This window comes from Nymphaea colorata, chromosome 1 (assembly GCF_008831285.2).
Source record: "Nymphaea colorata isolate Beijing-Zhang1983 chromosome 1, ASM883128v2, whole genome shotgun sequence".
NCBI classification, from domain to species: domain Eukaryota; kingdom Viridiplantae; phylum Streptophyta; class Magnoliopsida; order Nymphaeales; family Nymphaeaceae; genus Nymphaea; species Nymphaea colorata.
Genome location: NC_045138.2, coordinates 38,869,858 through 38,886,791, shown reverse-complemented (window position 1 = coordinate 38,886,791; position 16,934 = coordinate 38,869,858). Strand labels below are relative to the sequence as shown.

General features: G+C 38.3%; 1 protein-coding gene across 1 annotated transcript; it reads left to right on the top strand.

The window, feature by feature from the left end:
- Nucleotides 1-4,039: 4,039 nt before the first annotated feature.
- LOC116260655 (probable LRR receptor-like serine/threonine-protein kinase At1g07650) lies at nt 4,040-16,083 on the top strand. Its single transcript, XM_031639098.2, has 24 exons — nt 4,040-4,477; nt 6,478-6,628; nt 6,737-6,808; nt 6,955-7,023; nt 8,091-8,162; nt 8,251-8,322; nt 8,410-8,481; nt 8,708-8,779; nt 8,862-8,933; nt 9,018-9,089; nt 9,184-9,255; nt 9,366-9,437; nt 9,557-9,622; nt 10,064-10,135; nt 10,257-10,295; nt 10,474-10,532; nt 10,633-11,012; nt 11,083-11,281; nt 12,144-12,287; nt 12,997-13,115; nt 13,526-13,736; nt 13,833-14,070; nt 15,110-15,260; nt 15,338-16,083. Exons 1-24 carry the CDS (start codon nt 4,324-4,326, stop codon nt 15,728-15,730), a joined length of 3,093 nt encoding a protein of 1,030 aa, XP_031494958.1. The 5' UTR covers nt 4,040-4,323; the 3' UTR covers nt 15,731-16,083.
- The last annotated feature ends 851 nt before the right edge of the window (nt 16,084-16,934 follow it).

The following is a 16,934-nucleotide window of genomic DNA, read 5'->3' as shown; positions in this document are numbered from 1 at the left end:
CATGCTAGCAAGCACAATACTCTACGGTCTCCCATTTTGGTCGGAGAAGATGCCACGAGTCGTCGCTGCGAGATGCGCCGACCAATGATTAGAAATCCTTTGATTTTTTATTCCTTTGGGCCTAAAGGCTTTTATGACATGTGCATGCCCTGAAATTGTTTATCATGTATCGTTATGTATTCATATTAGTACCAGAGGCATTTAATAAACATAAGATAGACAATTTAAAAAAAAAAAAAGATAAGAAAGAATGTAGATTTACAAAACGAGGCATAAGATTTGAAAGATCATGAATGTAAAATAACTTTTGGGAGAAATTTTAAAAACATGAACTCTTGACATGAAATGATAAAAAACATTTTTTTGATGACAAAAATATATTTGATCAGCCAAAGGGGGAGTGATTTTATGTGAAGGGTGTTTTCATCATTCTATATAAATTCTGTATAAGTTGAGGTAGGTAATTTATGATTTATATGACTCTTATGCTGCTTCTTATTGTATTTTTTAAGAAAAGGCTTACTTTTTTCTTAGGGTAAATTTATTTTGAAGTATGTCATTTCACTTTTGACGTAAAATGACAAAGCATTAGCACTTTCGAATTTATTGGGTTCATGTCAAAACTAAAATTATTCTTAATTAAAAGAAAACTAATAAAATAAAAAAGTTAAAAACATGACCAACCTTTGAAGGGCTTTAAGTTTCAATGTCATTCATTCAGCTGTTTGAAAGGCATAAAAGGAAAAAGCGGTTGCACGGAAAGAGCCGCACTTCTATCGTGCGACCGAAAATCACACGCTTTCCGTAGCATTGCTGCAAGAAAAATGAAAAAGCTTCGCGTTTATATGAAATAGGCTCAAACTATAAGGCTAAAAAATTAAAATTAATATATTATTCGCGTAATATCAAAATTAATATTTTAATCGTTTTTTACTGTTAAAAATTATATCGTAAGCCGAAAAAGTTTGTCACATCCGACATGTGAAGGGGAATAAATTTATATTTTCAAAATCAATTTTTTCTTTAATTTTGATTTTTCTCTTTTTTTTTATATTTACCTTCTAGTAAGATTTTATATTTTTCTCTTATTTTCTTTTAAATTCTTTTATGTTTTGTTTGAGACTTTCAAAATTACTGTGTCCGAACTCGTACCTTCATACCTGAATCCGTATTGTACCTACACCCATGTGACATTGACAATAGAAAGATCAACTTGGGCAGCTCGGTTTGTCCATAGCTCATGAATTGGACACCAGAACATCATGTTCGGCTGCTGGCTATGTTCATCACTTAACAATTTTCTGTCGCACTTGATTTTGGAAATCCTTCTTATTCTCAAAGCATTTGATTTCCGAAACTTGGTTAGTGGCCAGTATATAAACTCTATTTACTTTTCCAACTCCCAACACATCAAACACGTACGTGCAGGTCTACTCAATTCAACATTCATTTTATCAACTTTCATTCTGGACATCTGACTGAAGGTAAGCGTGCTGGAACGGATATTCTGATAAAAGGAGAGAAAAAGAAAAATATTTGTCCAAATTTTCCAATTGAAAACAGGTTCCTGCCATATCAAATATGCAATTCTCTACAACCATCTTCGACCCACGAACCAATAATTAAACATGGGATAACGAGATGGATGGGTGAATCCAACGCAAACTCATAGATTTCATCAAGTGAGAACGCGTAGATGACTCCGTGTGTGAATCGGCGGACAAATATGAACCATGCAGTTGGTCAATCCAAAAAATGTCAATTTATGGTAACAAATTAATTTAAGTGGCTATATTTTCTTTGTCTAATAGATTAGTCATTTTCATAATCCTTCCAAACGCCTTTAATTATTTTGGCCTTTTATCACATTTCTCTCTCTTGTTCTTGTATTTAAAGGACTTCTTGTTTCCAAATTTCTTGTTTCCAAATTTTGTTATGTATTCTCATTTTATCGATTCTTTCCCTCTCTACGAACAAAACACATGGTTGTACATGCACGCTAGATACAAATACATGGTCCCAACTATATTTTGCAGTGGTTTTATCTGTTTGTATAACATTCGTCACCATATTTCCACCACCGTCTTTCTCTGTGTTATTGTTTGCATCCCTCTAAACTCCTTACTAGACTTTGCAATTCACTTGTATCCGGACTGATTGGTTTCAAGGTTTATATCTTATGGACTCCTTAATGAGAAGTTAGCTCTCTCTCTCTCTCTCTATATATATATATATATATATATATATATATATATATTGCCTCGCATCCTAAAGGTAGATGTCCACCTTGCCCTTCGCTGCAGCTGACTGCTACTTCTGATTAGCTCTCTCCGTCCTCTCCTCTTGTTTTTGTTCATGTGCTTCAGGTTTTTCGTTCTTGTTTTGTTTCCTAACCTTTTTATCTTATTCTATTGCCTTCGTTGACTGGTGACACAATGTTACGAGTGTTTTTTTTTTTTCAATAAATTTCAATTTTGTCGGCCCTCCTTGTTTTCCTCTCTCTCTCTCTCTTCTCTTATGCACCTCTTCATTGACCGTGTAATCAATGTAATGTTCTTCATTACATTTTTGAATGGAGTCCCTTCTATGAAGTTTTATGTTCTCGAACAGGGTCTCCTTGAATTCCTTTTTTTTTACATACAATCGCGCTGTTTATTAGTAAAGGTAGGGGTCTTATTACTTTATCCCAAAAAGCCACGTGATTGTTGAATAATATTGAAACTTCAAAGTCTCTAAGTCGTTGCATGTGATAATAAATTTATTATTATTATTATTATTATTATTATTATTATTAGCAGCAACCAGCATTGAAGATTGGGATGCCCTACAACTAGTTGGCTTGGTAGGTGCATTTATTTTGATGATTGACCTCGTTATAAGGGCAGCCAACTTTCTTTCTTCACACCACGTGCAATGTTATCCGTAGATTATGTACATTGAGTGTTTGATTAATGCCACCTCTTACTTTTTTACCTAAGTTTTCTTTCTTTCTCTCTCTATTTATTTTGTTTTATCTATTTCACAACCATGATTCTATAAAGGAAGACTAAAACTTTATTGAGAAGATCCCTTCTCATAAGAAACATAAAATAATCACCAACTTGGCGGTTCTTAAAATCAAGGAAGGGAACTAGTAAATTAAAGATATTTGACCTTCCACTCTATTCTGCTTTAATAAAAACATGGTTTCTCAATACCCGAGTCAAAAGATGCAACCCAAACCCTCAAGCAAGCCTAATTGTATTTGACTATGTATATGGTCTAAGTAACAATTTCCATGCCATTTTCAAATCTTGCTTTTTCATTGGGGATGCTTATCATCCAGCCAGTACTGAAAAGACTTAATCTCGTCTCTTTTGGCCAACGAATAATTGAAACCTCTGTATATCTTGAGCAATGAGAAATGCTCACACGCCAAGGAAACTGTAGATATGGGCTTCTTAGACCAACTTTTCCTTCCTTTGGAGAAGATTAATGGGAACGAGCAGACAGACTTTTGGAAGTGAAAATTTCACCTCTGGCTGATTGAAAAGGAAGAAAACTTTCAACAAAGAGAAAGGAAGCAACACCTTTGAAGGAATCTTGTCTCCCATTCAAAGATCTCGTGTGCAACAGCGATTGACTGTGAGAAAACGAGTTACCATTGTTCTATGTACACACAGTTTTGGCCCACTGCGACTTGACTCGGTTGGGACGGAGCCCACTGCCAAAGGGAAGAACGAAGCGGAGGCGGCGTGATCTTTAAATGTTCGCAAGAGAGGGCAGGAAGTTTTCCGGCAAGTGGTGGCGCCACTGGCGGCAACCATCTACGTGATTCCGTTCGCCTATCATACGACGTCAAAACTGCCAGCCGTCGTCTCTTTGACAGCAACATGAAAGTCAGAGACTTGAAAAAAGATAGTCTCTTTTCTCTCTCCACATTCGAAAGGGCTGGCTGATTGACGTTTAGCGGCGGGAGAGATTTTCTTGCCCTTCGCTTTCCATGCAATAATAAACTCCTTTCCTGCTGCCCATCTCTGTCTTAACTTTGTCAAGCCAACAGGACAACGTCAAGAAACAGGGAAAAAAAAAATCCTGCTGCTAAGTATCTTCTCTAACTCAGCAGATAAGTGTGGACTCAAGCACAAGAAAGAGAGTCCACAAACGGAACTATAGAGACAGAGAGAGGCAGGTTTCTGCGGTGAGGGCACCTTCTCTGTGTATTCGCTGAGCCTTCTTGGGGGAGTTCAATTCAGGAGTCCAAGGCCTTGCAGGAAATTTGAGGCAGCAAAGCCTTCACTAGAGCAAAGTGGTGGTCGTCAAACGAAGTCGAGATCGTCGACTATGAACGGCGGGTGCGAAGGTGGTGGCGGCGGTGGCCGGCGGCTTCGAGCAACTCCCACCTTCTTCCTGTTTCTTGCTTCCGTCTGCCTTGCCTTCTTGCTTGCTCCTCATCCCTCTTCGGCGCAGTCGCCGCAAGTTTTGGATCCGAAAGAAGGTACGTACTCTCAGTCTCGCCTATTCAAGATCGACCGGCAACGACACCCCACTCTGCTTTAATTTAATTTCCTTCTCTTTTTCTTCCCGGTGATCGGTTTCCGATCGAAGATGGGATGCTTCCTTTTTTTTGTCCTCAGGGAAGAAAAAATCTCATCGTCTAGTACTCTTCCCGGTGATCGGTTCCGGATCGAAAATGGAAGGCTTCCTTTTTTTTCCTCAGGGAAGAAAAATTCTCGTCGTCTCATTTATTGGTTTATGTCAAGTAGATTTTTTTTTTTTGCTTTAACAATTTCCTCCCATGCAATACGCGGACCTTCGCCTTCATAAAGAGAGATGCCTTAGTCCGCCATGGTCCTTTTCCGGCCCTGCAAATCTGGTTCCTGCCGATAGATTCTTGACCGTTCCCTGTTCACGAACCTGTGGTTGGTGCCAGAGCTAAGATCTGGGTACCATCGGCCATGGTCGATTCTCTCAAGCTCCTTAGCAATCTTCGGACAATCGGACCCGAGATTCAATCCTCCCCCATTGTCAGCCCCCCAGTGCGCCCAACCAGAGTTGCTCGATTTGGCGTCGGATCCATCATCCATGCTTCAACCCATTTCTAAGGAAAATGAAAACTTAAATTCTTGAAATTAATTTTGTTTTTCGAGTTTTTTTTATCTAAAATACAACGAGCTGCCTTGGACAAATAACAGATCACTGTTTGAAAAATTAAAATCGTAATTTAACGTTAAAGAGTGAACACGTAACCGCTCTATTTTTAAGAAAAAAAAATTCAAAATTCAGAAACAACTAAAGTAGAACAATTTGTAAAACTGCCCTCCTTAATCAAAATCATCTCGAAAAAAAAAAGAGAAAAGAAAAGGTAATTTTGATTAAAAAGGACAAATTTGTAACTTAAATATTTACTTTAGTAGTTTCCATCGAAAGGCGGCTGTTTAAGTTCAAGCATTGCTCTCAATTTCTTTCGTCCCTTTTATCATTTTTAACATTGACTTCATTTTTTAATCAAAACTGCACCTGCTCTACCAACCCACATACAATTGGTTAGGGTTTTGGGTTTGTTCTCTCTTTACCATATTAAGCCAAATCAAATCTTTCATAATCGAATTGACAATAAGATTTGACTTGAATTTCTGAAATTTGAATCCGGACCTGACAATGCTAATATCCGAGCCCTACATATAATCGGGTCGTGGATTTGAATTCAAATATTGTCACGGGATCTAAAAAGTAAAAATTTTTGTTTGCTGCCAATAATTGTACCAGAGGCGAAACCACCTTCTTTCCTTCCTCAATAATGGAATATCAGGTGTCAAAAATTTCTAGCTCTACTACTAATTAAATATAGTCTGCTGCGAATCGGATGAGGTTCTGCCTGATAAGGTTGAGTCGACGACTGTGTAAAAGGTAGCTGAGATCGGACGGGTGGGTTTGGTCAATGTTCTATGTGAAACCATATTTGTCGGTTTAGGCGAGACGGGGTTCAAGTCGTTTTATTTATTATGGTTTGTAGTTGTGTTCCAGATATTTCATGTTATTTTACTAAGCGGATGAATAGTCTATATGACTTTTCTAAACTAAACCAGTCTTCCACGGTGCATCTTGAAATGGGTGAGAGCAAAATCTTTTTCTCGTAGTTGAATCTTTCGAAAGGTATAGCCACTACCAAGTTTTGTGTTGTTAAAGAACATTTCATTTTTTCGTTTTTCTTTCAGAACTACAAAAATCTATTTAAACTCAATAGCAGGAATATAATAACTTGATCTTATTCATACCTTATAAGATCAGAGAAAGCAGTAGCAGTTATCGTTATCACACTGTTGAGGAAGTATATGTTTCTTAATGATTGTTTGCTTGGATGAAATTTGTGTTCTTTTCCAATACGGCTACACTTTCTGAAATTCGTTTAGATGGATATGAAAATGCGTAGTGGGTCTAAGTGTTCTGTGATCTTCCACCGAAGAGACTGATTGGATTTTTTGGGGGATGTGACAGTGACTGCTCTCCGGCGGATTGCTGAGGTGCTGGGCAAGAAGGATTGGAACTTCAGCGCTGATCCCTGTAGCTGGTTCCCTCCAAACACAGCCTGGCCTTCTCTTGAATGCCAATGCCCTCAAAACTCCACCTATTGCCACGTTACCAGCATGTAATGCCTCTCGATCTCTTTCTTGTATATGCATAATGTTGATGTGGATGAAGATTTAAAGTAGTTTACATGCAAAGCAACCTTTGAAGAATCTGCACGTACTTGCAGAGCGCTCACGAAAGAAGGTTTGGCTGGAACACTTCCAAAGGAACTGACAGAGCTCCCCTTCCTTACCCAGTTGTAAGCCCTTTCTCTCCCGTTTTGGCGAATTACCATCTTCAGTTTTCCTTGAATATCGATGATGGATCCAGTTTGTCTTGAGCAACAGACTTCTTTTCTTGTATCTTTCCTCTTTTTCGTCTTACTGTATTTGCTGCTGCTGCCAGTAATGTCACCAGGAATTATCTGAGCGGTCCAATACCTCCGGAGTGGGGCGCCGCCCGACTTGTCAATCTGTAAGATCGCCCATCTCTCTCTCATCACTGTTTCACAGTAAAAACTTTGAAGAGATTTAGGATGGAAAAATGGTTAGCGAACTCGCAAATAGCTGATCCCCCTGCACAAATTCGGACCAAATTAAACGGAGAGCTTAGATTTTTCTTTTTCAAAAATCTAATTGTCAGTTGCATTCTTCTAATTGAAAGTACAATTCTGAACAGATTAGAATGGCTCTCATGGTCTAGCCTACTGGAAATGGCGGCGTATCTGCTTACTTATTGGATATCAGCCTCTCTCCGTTTATCTTTTGTTTAAAAAACAATTAAAGACCAAATTAAAATAATTGAGAAGAGAAGTACTTTCTTAAATGTGTATCGACCCAATTTTTTTTTTTTGGCAACGGGCGAGTATAATGCACATCGGGCTGAGACGAGACGTGACATGCCGAGCTGAGCCGAGCCGGCACAATATTGACAACACTGATTGTAGCTCTTATAGGTTTCATATTTATTTGCGGATATATCTTAAGTTATTTTACTTCATAAAAACTTCCGAATAGTTCTTATTTTAAGAAGTACAACTGTACAAGGAGGGGAGCTAGGAAACCCTCCAATAACCAGAGTTGACCATCGGAATATAAATGTTTGAGCCAAAATGACTTTTCCGATAACTGACATTGCTTTTGACAGATTATGTGCACTATATACGACCTCGTCGTGTCTAAGATGACTTTTTGAAGAACAAAGATGTAGTGTTGGACAGTATCAGATCTGTGATTCATAAAGAGCAACAAGAATTTGGCCCTGGCGTTCTGAACATGGGAATCCATTAAAAATCTTTAGATAAAATTTGAACCCCATCAGTCCGGTACACGTTATTTAACTATGAAGCAAAGGATAGATCATAGGTTATGAGAATCTGTAACTATGATTGCTACTTAGTACTTTACCGGGGTGAAGATCCTAAATCTGTTAGTACAGAATATGTTAATAATCATGCTTAGAATAATTTGGCAAGTTCCTTACTTTTTGTCTTTTGTCTTTTGTGTCTATGATTCATCCAAGATTTTCGTTACTGTCTCCAGGACTCTATATGGAAACCGCCTATCGGGTCCTATTCCAACACAACTTGGAGAAATGGTCACACTTCAGCAACTGTAGGTTTCAAAGTTCTTCTAAGGTTCTGGTGAAATTGGTAGCACAAAATGTCACTTAACTTGGTGCTTCTGCGGGTTGGAACTGCAGAATACTTGAAGCAAATCAATTTTCTGGAGAAATACCCCCACATATTGGAAACTTGAGCAATTTACAGAAATTGTAAGATTACCATTGATAGATTCCATTTGGAAACTTTCTTGTGGCCTTTACGATGCCTCACTGGTAAGTGATTAAATTTGAACGCAGGGTCCTCAGTTCAAACAATTTTACAGGAGCATTGCCACAAACTTTGGCCAAGTTGACAAGTATGACTGACTTGTAAGATTCCTTCTTTCTCTTATCAGTTATTTTCGAGTAAAGTCATCATCACACTTCTTGAAAAGCACTTGTTTCGACCAATAAGGAACCTTTTTGAAATGCTTACACTTTGAAAATTATATCAGAAACTTTGATTTTACTTTTACAAATCAAGATATATTTGACATATGGAATTATTTAAAGAACTCATAATCGCTGAGTAACTAAAAGGTTGGTTGCACTGCAGTAGGATAAATAGCCTTGGGTTGTCCGGGAAGCTGCCTGACTTTATTGGGAACTGGACACAATTGCAAAGATTGTAAGTTTTATCAGCTACATTAGGAATGACTGGCAGAAACTTCTATCTTTGATACTGATTTTCCAGCAAGATTTTGTTTCAGAGAAATTCAGGGCACTAATCTGGCGGGGCCTATTCCAGCTGGCATCAGTAAATTGGAAAATCTAGTGCAGCTGTGTGTTCCATTATCAACTCACTAAAATTTCAGTTATGATAATGTTGTCACAATATTACAACGTTCAGTTTTCACCAATTACAGGAGGATCAGTGACATAATTGGAACAAGTACAAATTTCCCTGATTTGAGCAGACAAAAAAAATTATGGCGCTTGTAAGCATAATTCCCACATTGTCTTTTGCGTTATGGTTGTACCAGTTCCACTTATCAAGGGATCAAATTAAGAGAATGTCATTATATTGTTTAGGATATTGAGGAACTGCTTGCTCTTTGGTCAAATCCCTGATTATATTGGCCAATTCAAGATCCTGAGAATACTGTAAGTGAATTATTAATAAATAGAGTAAAGTAAACTGAAGGTTCTGAGCAGAATATTCCTGATAACTGTTATTCCTTGCATAGATTACGTTGCTTTTTGTTCCTTCGCAGAGATCTAAGCTTTAACAACTTGACTGGTGGAATACCAAACTCTTTACAGTCCATTGATCGGCTAATGTTCGTGTAGGTGAACTCATTTTAATTGATAGTATTTATGGATTATTTTCTATGTACTCACATAAATAATTGGCAACTCTAACATGATAAAATGTTTCTAAAACTTCTCCCGTCTCTGGGTGCAGGTATCTGACAAACAATAGCTTATCTGGCGTCATTCCTGATTGGATAAAAAGCACTACAGTTGAAGTGTATGTTTCTTCTTCATAATTATTCATTCAAGTTTAAAATCCCTCCATGTTTTTTAGTTTAGAAGTTCTTTTTTTCCTCTAGACCATTTTGGCTCGCCTGCCTCTTCATCAATTACTGACCGATTCATGCATGAGGTTGAGCTGGTTCCAGATGAAACTCATCAGATGGTGACTGGTGAAACAGGAACAGGGTGTCTAAAAATAATCACTAGGAACATGCTAGGATATAAGGAGCAGTTCCAGCAGTTCCCTGTAAATGAATATCTGCCGAGTGAAATTTGCTTTATCATCCACCCATGAAGTCGCTTTTTCTTTGATGTCCATATAAAGTCTTACTATAAGTTCTTTCAGAATTGTGGCTCTCAACAATAACACTTTGGTTTTCTGCCTTGCTTTATGTCTGGTGTCTCTTTCATGTTGACGTTTGTCAATGTTATGTAGGGATTTGTCATACAACAACTTCACATACACTGATTCTGATGTATCAGATAATTGTGGGGGCGCAGGAAAAACGTAAGAACCTTACTGCCTCCATTTCTATTTCGTGCTTCTTCATGATCCACCTCCCTATGACTCTTACGTTTCTCTACAATCTCTCATGCTTCTAACTGATATCTGAATTGTCAATCTTCAGCAATTTAGTTGAGAGCTTCCCAGAAGTGCTGACAAATGAGTAAGCTTTCTTTATTCACTATGCTGTTTTGGCTTGTGGTATAAATTTCTTTAGAGTTTTTTTCTTATTGTATTTAGGGCGTTTACTGTTTTCTTATTGTGCCTACGAGCCCAAGATGTTTTATAGTAGTTAATGCCCTTTTCAATTAGACATTTTTCCGTGTTGCATGTACATGCAGACACATCATACATCCTTGCTTGAGGAAAGCTTCTCCTTGCAATGCTCGAAAACAAAGACGTGAGCTTCTTTCTTGTTTGTCTTTCTTTTGAGCCCAAATCCAGAGATCTTTGGCGTCTCCAGTATTTTAACTCGCATAGTTTGCTTTCCTGTTTTGCAGACTCTTCTTTTCATGTGAAATGTGGGAGCAGTAAATCAGTTACCATTGGCAACACAACATTTGAAGGAGATACTGCAATAAATGGTGGTGCAGCTTTCTTTCCGAGTCCTCAAGGAAACTGGGCATTAAGTAGCACTGGAACTATAATGGACAATAATGATGACACTGATGAATACACCGTCTCCACCAACTCAACACTATCTATGCCAAACCCAGACCTATACAGAACAGCACGAATTTCTCCACTCTCTCTCAAATACTATGGGCTATGTCTGTGGAACGGACCTTACACAGTGAGGCTTTACTTTTCTGAAATAGTAATAACAGATGACAAAAATTATACCAGCTTGGGGAAGCGTATATTTGATGTGTATATTCAGGTAAGAAAAGTTTGGCTTAACAGTTTCTGGGAGAACTTTTAGGAGTTAACATTTAATCATGGAAATGCAGGGGAAGCTAGAACTCAAGGATTTCAATATAAAAGAGGCTGCCAATGGCTCCAACAAGGCCACCGTTCGGACATTTCAAAGTGTGAACGTAACAAATAACATACTGGAGATTCACTTCTTTTGGGCTGGAAAAGGCACTACAGGAATGCCATATGCTGGAACATATGGTCCTCTGGTTTCTGCTATTTCAGTTGAATCTGGTATCTCTCTTTTATTCAATAAAAGTTCTTTTCTTTATGCTTTCCCATGTATTTTTATAGTTCCACCTTCTGTGCATATTCCTCTTAAAAAACAGATAAGGAATGTGGAATATTTGAGAAGGATCTCACTGTCTAGGACAAGAACATGGTGCTAAAGTATATATGGTTTTCCTGTGCTCGTCAAGAATGTGGAACACTGAATTTGTTGTCATATGAATATGCAGTAACCAATGTGGAAATATTTGAGAAGGATCTCACTGTCTAGGACAAGAACATGGTGCTCAGTATGTATGGTTTTCCAGTGATCATCAAAAATGTGGAATACTGAATTTTTTGTCTATTCATATGAATATGCAGTAAACTGTTAAGAAAGAAATGGTGCAACTCCGGTTCCTGCATCATTTAGTTGTCTTTATGTGCGAGTGGAGTGGAGAAATAGAATAACTTTGGTATCACATGTTGATAACGTATAGTGGCATAAAAAACTGCGACAAAGCAACCTTGGCTGAGTTTCTTGGACGTAACAGTTGGCTGTATAGACTAGATTGCACTAGCACGTATGATATAAAACTGCAACTTGTGAAATTGATCCTAGTTCTGGGATGTCACATGAATTTATAACCACTGCATTGAGAATTTTAGGGCTACATCAGCATCTAATCCAATCTGCAAGTCCTTGACTTTGTGCCTTGTTATACCTGTATGCATGAAAGGAGAAACAGGTGGAGAGAGAGAGAGAGAGAGAGAGAGAGAGAGCAAATTTTAAACAAATTACTTTTATTGTTAATCTCTTCCATGACTTGATAATTGCACTTTCTGACTATCTGATATGGTTGTTTCTTTGGCCTGGTCTATATGGAAGAATTTAATCCTCCCAAGGAAGGTATTGACAGGAAACTTGTCATCGGCATTGTGGCCAGTGTGATGTCTCTCTTCTTGTTGATATTCTTGATCATTGGCATACTCTGGAAGAAGGGCATCCTGATGCATAAGCAAGATGAACTAGGTAAGAGCACATCTTGCAATCACATGCATTAAGGTCCATGGTTCTACTGCTTTGGCCTTTGATTTTGAATTGCAGTTGGACTATTGTTTATCTTCTGTGTTCGTATTTAAGTTAAATTAACATTTTGTGATCATATAAATTCAACTTAGTTGAATAGAAGGTTCTGTATCTGAAAATTGATGTTGTTTGATGCACCTCACAAAGGTTTCCCTATAAATAGTTGACAATGTACTAGACCCATTTTTTATCTGCTAAACTTTTTTGGGAGTCCTAAAACATCTAGTTTGCAAAAGCTATAAGAGTACTTTTAATGGTAGGTTCAATGCCACATTAGATCAAGCTTGTGTCCACCTGCTCTCAACTTGGATGTTTCCATCTGCTGTTGACTTGGTTAAATAAGGATGAAAGAGGAGAGAACTAGAGGAGATTAAGAGTTGTACCAAGCCAGAATCCCTTAATGCTCCTAGGGGTATATGTTCAGTCTTGATTCTTTATGTAGAGGTACGAGATGAAAAAAAATACTGAATAACTATATAAAATTAGAGATCTTCTTGACAGCCCTTGGAGAATAAAATACAACATAATGGAGTGTATTACCAATTTGCTGTTATATCAGACGGCTCAAGAGTGCTTCACATGCTAGCCTGTGTTTTTATTGATATTCAATTCCAGGGTTAACATTTTTCCTCCAACCATGCTTCCTTTACAGAACTTCGGGGGCTCGACCTCCAAACCGGATCCTTCACCTTGAAACAGATTAAAGCTGCCACAGCGAACTTCGATGAAGCTAACAAGATTGGAGAGGGAGGTTTTGGATCAGTTTACAAGGTATAGACATGACTCACTAACCAGTAGGCTTTTATTACATGGCTATACGAAAGGAAAATCTCCTTTCGTGAATATCATGTTTTGAGAATTTCATAGTCCTAATTTCTATGTGATCAAATGCTAAGTGGAATGTAAAGCTATGGTCATGGGCCTCAATGCCAATCTGACTCCAATCATTCTTTTATCCTTTTTGGTTTTCTTGCATGAGACTGACTTTCAGCCTAGGTGAAGTGCTATCCTGTGATACTGCAATGTGATGCTCCATAATGGTTATAGCTTAGGGATCTGCCCAGTCAGTCTGGTGATTGCTTTAACCATTAACATGGTGTTTGACTAATTTGGATGCAGTTGCTTGAGTCTATGTAAGCGACTGCAGAATGCTAATCAAAGAGGAATATTTAAAAACGCAGGGTCATCTGTCAGATGGAACTATTATTGCAGTCAAGCAGCTCTCTTCCAAATCAAAGCAGGGTAGCCATGAATTTGTCACAGAGATAGGAATGATTTCCGCCTTGCAACACCCAAACCTTGTAAAACTGTATGGTTGTTGCACTGAAGGGAAGCAATTATTACTTGTATACGAGTACATGGAGAACAATTCTCTTGCCATTGCACTTTTTGGTAAAGCTTGCTGATGAACATCTTCTAAATCACCCAATTCTTTTCTTTCCTAATGTTTCAAGTAGCTGTGTTAATAGCGATGGTTCATTTAAATAGGTCCAAGAGAGAAGAGACTGAAACTGAACTGGCCTACACGCCGCAAGATTTGCATTGGGATAGCCAGAGGTCTGGCTTATCTTCATGAAGAATCCACTCTGAAGATTGTACATAGAGACATCAAATCTACCAATGTGCTGCTTGACAAAGATCTGAATGCTAAAATATCTGACTTTGGACTTGCCAAACTTCATGAAGATGAGAAGACCCACATCAGCACCCGCGTAGCTGGAACTTAGTAAGTTGTATTCTTTACTTCTTATCAGTTTATCATACTTTTCCTCTCTAAATTCAGAACAGAAGTACAAAATTACTGGTGGTAGCTATTCATATTTCAATATCTTATACTGCCTCCATGAACGACTGAGTCAAGAGCTGATATAATTAGCGGTGCTTGGACCAGAGACGATTTTTAACCGTCTGGATTTCCAGCGGATGATATGGAGGCTCAAACCCTTAAACCTGTACTGACACCTCAAGCACTTAACCAAGCAATAGCTTCCTGAGTGTTTAATTGTTTTCCTCCTTTAAACTCGTGTAACATTAGTCGAAATTCTCTGTCAATGATCTGCTATTAGAATTTTTGCATTTCTGTTACCTGCCGCAAGATTAGGTTCTTTACATCTCTGAATCTTTAACTTAGTTGTTCTTGGTTGCTAGAACATATTTCGTTCTTGTACTTCCTATTCTTGGTTATCCTGGGTGCAGTTACAGCCATTAGCAGCTGCATTTCCTGCTAACATCTTTCTTAGATCGAGAAAAACTGGCTTATTACGTTCAATACTTCTGTCAGTCATTAGGAGAAATACCAGAAGGGTATGTGCTTGTGCCTATCAAGTTACCCTGTCTTGCTGGAGATTAGTCATTGGTTACTGGCAGAATCAGCGATGATGCTTGGTCAACATTCAGGCATTTGTATACATTGTATGGAGCATCGGCCTGCCCCTAGATTTAATTGATATATTAATTTGCAGTAACTTTCAAAATTCGTAAATTTTGTAAAGCACAAAATGGAAAATCGATATGTTCAATCATTTAAAGGAAGAATCCTCAAACAAGGATTATTAAAAAAAAAAAGAAAGAAGAATGCAGAAAATTTAAAGCAGATCTGCAAAAGAGAAAGTATGTTCCTGTTTCATGTCGCCTTTCTTACAGCTTGATTCATCTTCTAAAATTACACATGCTACCCTAGCTACATTTAAGCGGGACATTTTTGTGGTACAGCTGATTTGGGCATATGAATTGTCTCTCACCCAATATAAATCTCACAACTGCAGTGGATACATGGCACCTGAGTATGCCATGCGTGGTCATCTGACTTACAAGGCGGATGTTTACAGCTTTGGAGTCGTTGCTCTTGAGATTGTTAGTGGGCAGAACAATGTAAACTTCAAGCATTTGGGAGAAGGTGCCTACCTTCTAGACTGGGTAAGTACGTGCCCCTTGAATTCCGATAAAGTCATACCTTTGATCTTTCCACTTTGCTAATCACTCTTTCTCCCTAGGCGTGTATTCTTCAGCAAACAGGAAATCTGCTGGACCTTGTAGATCCTGCTCTAGAATCAACCCACTCGAAAGACGAAGCCTTAACAATGCTTAATGTGGCTCTCCTGTGCACCAATCCATCCCCTCTGCTTCGACCGAAAATGTCCACAGTGGTGAGCATGCTTGAAGGCCGGGAACCAGTGCAGGCCCCTCTTCCAACCCCAGGAGTATCAGCTACCGACTTGAGCAGCCGAATGCAAAAAATAGCAGAGTGGCAGTGCAACAGTCAGGTCCCGGCGTCCAGCTGTTCCGCAGAAATGCCATGGAGTCGATCCTACGTTTCAGGTCCTATAGAGGATGAGAGTGAGCGCGGTCTACCAGAAAGTCTCCATGAAATCCCTCCATCTTCATAGGCCAACTGCTGTGAGGGAGATGCCTGATTGCGTGGAGTTCCCACAGATGGTGGGCAGCATTGCGACAGAAACAAGTGGATACAAAGAACCTTGTTTCTGAAAGAATACGTAGATCACGTTCGAGGCATACCACCAAAACGATGAAGCTCCAGAACAGAACCCCTTCTCTGTTATGGGTGTTTTCTTCCTGTGCTTCAACATACTTCTTGAGGGGAGTGCGGATTGAGGAATCAGTTTCTTGCGGCATGTACCGTTGGCCTTTCCAACTACAGACTGTGTATAGTTGACCATACTAAACCTATGAACATCGTATATGACATGATCGATTGAATACAAATTACAATTTTTTTTTTTTTTTTGAGATTTAGGCAACCATCGAAAGAAACGGCTCTGTTTCTTTTTTTGTTTGACTGGTGCACGGTGCCTGTTTCTATTAAAAAAGCTCGGTTGGAGCTTGAGTAGTTGAGTTCATTCGCTGGAGCTTGAGTTCATTAGCTTTAGCTCAGTTCAGGGTTAAAAAAACTCGAACGGTCTCGATTAAGCTAAGTTTAAAGTTCAAAAACTCGAATTCGACTCGATTAAGCTCGAAGTTGAGCTAAGCATTCATATATATATATATATATATAAAAAGGAAAACCAATACTTTAACTTGAACGGATAGGATCAGCCTTGGTCCCTGCTAGCAAGGCAGAACACCATTGCAACACTTCGTGTTTTTTTTTATGATGGTAAGTTTACACATTCTATTTCCATGAGTTTAACAAATCAAGTCTGCTTAGCTCGGCTCCGCTCGTTTTCTTAAACTATTTCTTCTTCTTCTTTTTTAACTCGAACTAGTCCCATTTATCAAACGATATGATCTGGAGTCAAAGTTCAAAATGAGTGACTTTGAACCCAGCCCAAATTAGTTCAACTTGTTGAACATCCTTATAAGAATACACCTTTGTTATATATATATATGAGGTGCAGCAAAGATATAAGGAGAAATTGGTAAAAACCAGATGGTTATGAGGGATAAAAAAGTAGACGCTTTAATTTTGATGCTTAAAATGTTTTTATTGCAATTTAACTTTAATAACAGGTTGATGCAAAACATATATGAAGTTGTTCATTTGTTAGGCTTTAATAGTATTTTTATAATAAAAAATAAATCGCCCTCATAGCATCAACATTTTGATAATAAGAAAATCTACATTTTTCATAA

Coding starts and splice junctions, on each gene's coding strand:
- LOC116260655 (XM_031639098.2), top strand. CDS start 4,324: ATGAACGGCGGGTGCGAAGGTGGTGGCGGCGGTGGCCGGCGGCTTCGA. Junction 8,780..8,861: donor TGGACACAATTGCAAAGATT/GTAAGTTTTATC, acceptor ATTTTGTTTCAG/AGAAATTCAGGGCACTAATC. Junction 13,116..13,525: donor GTTTTGGATCAGTTTACAAG/GTATAGACATGA, acceptor TTAAAAACGCAG/GGTCATCTGTCAGATGGAAC.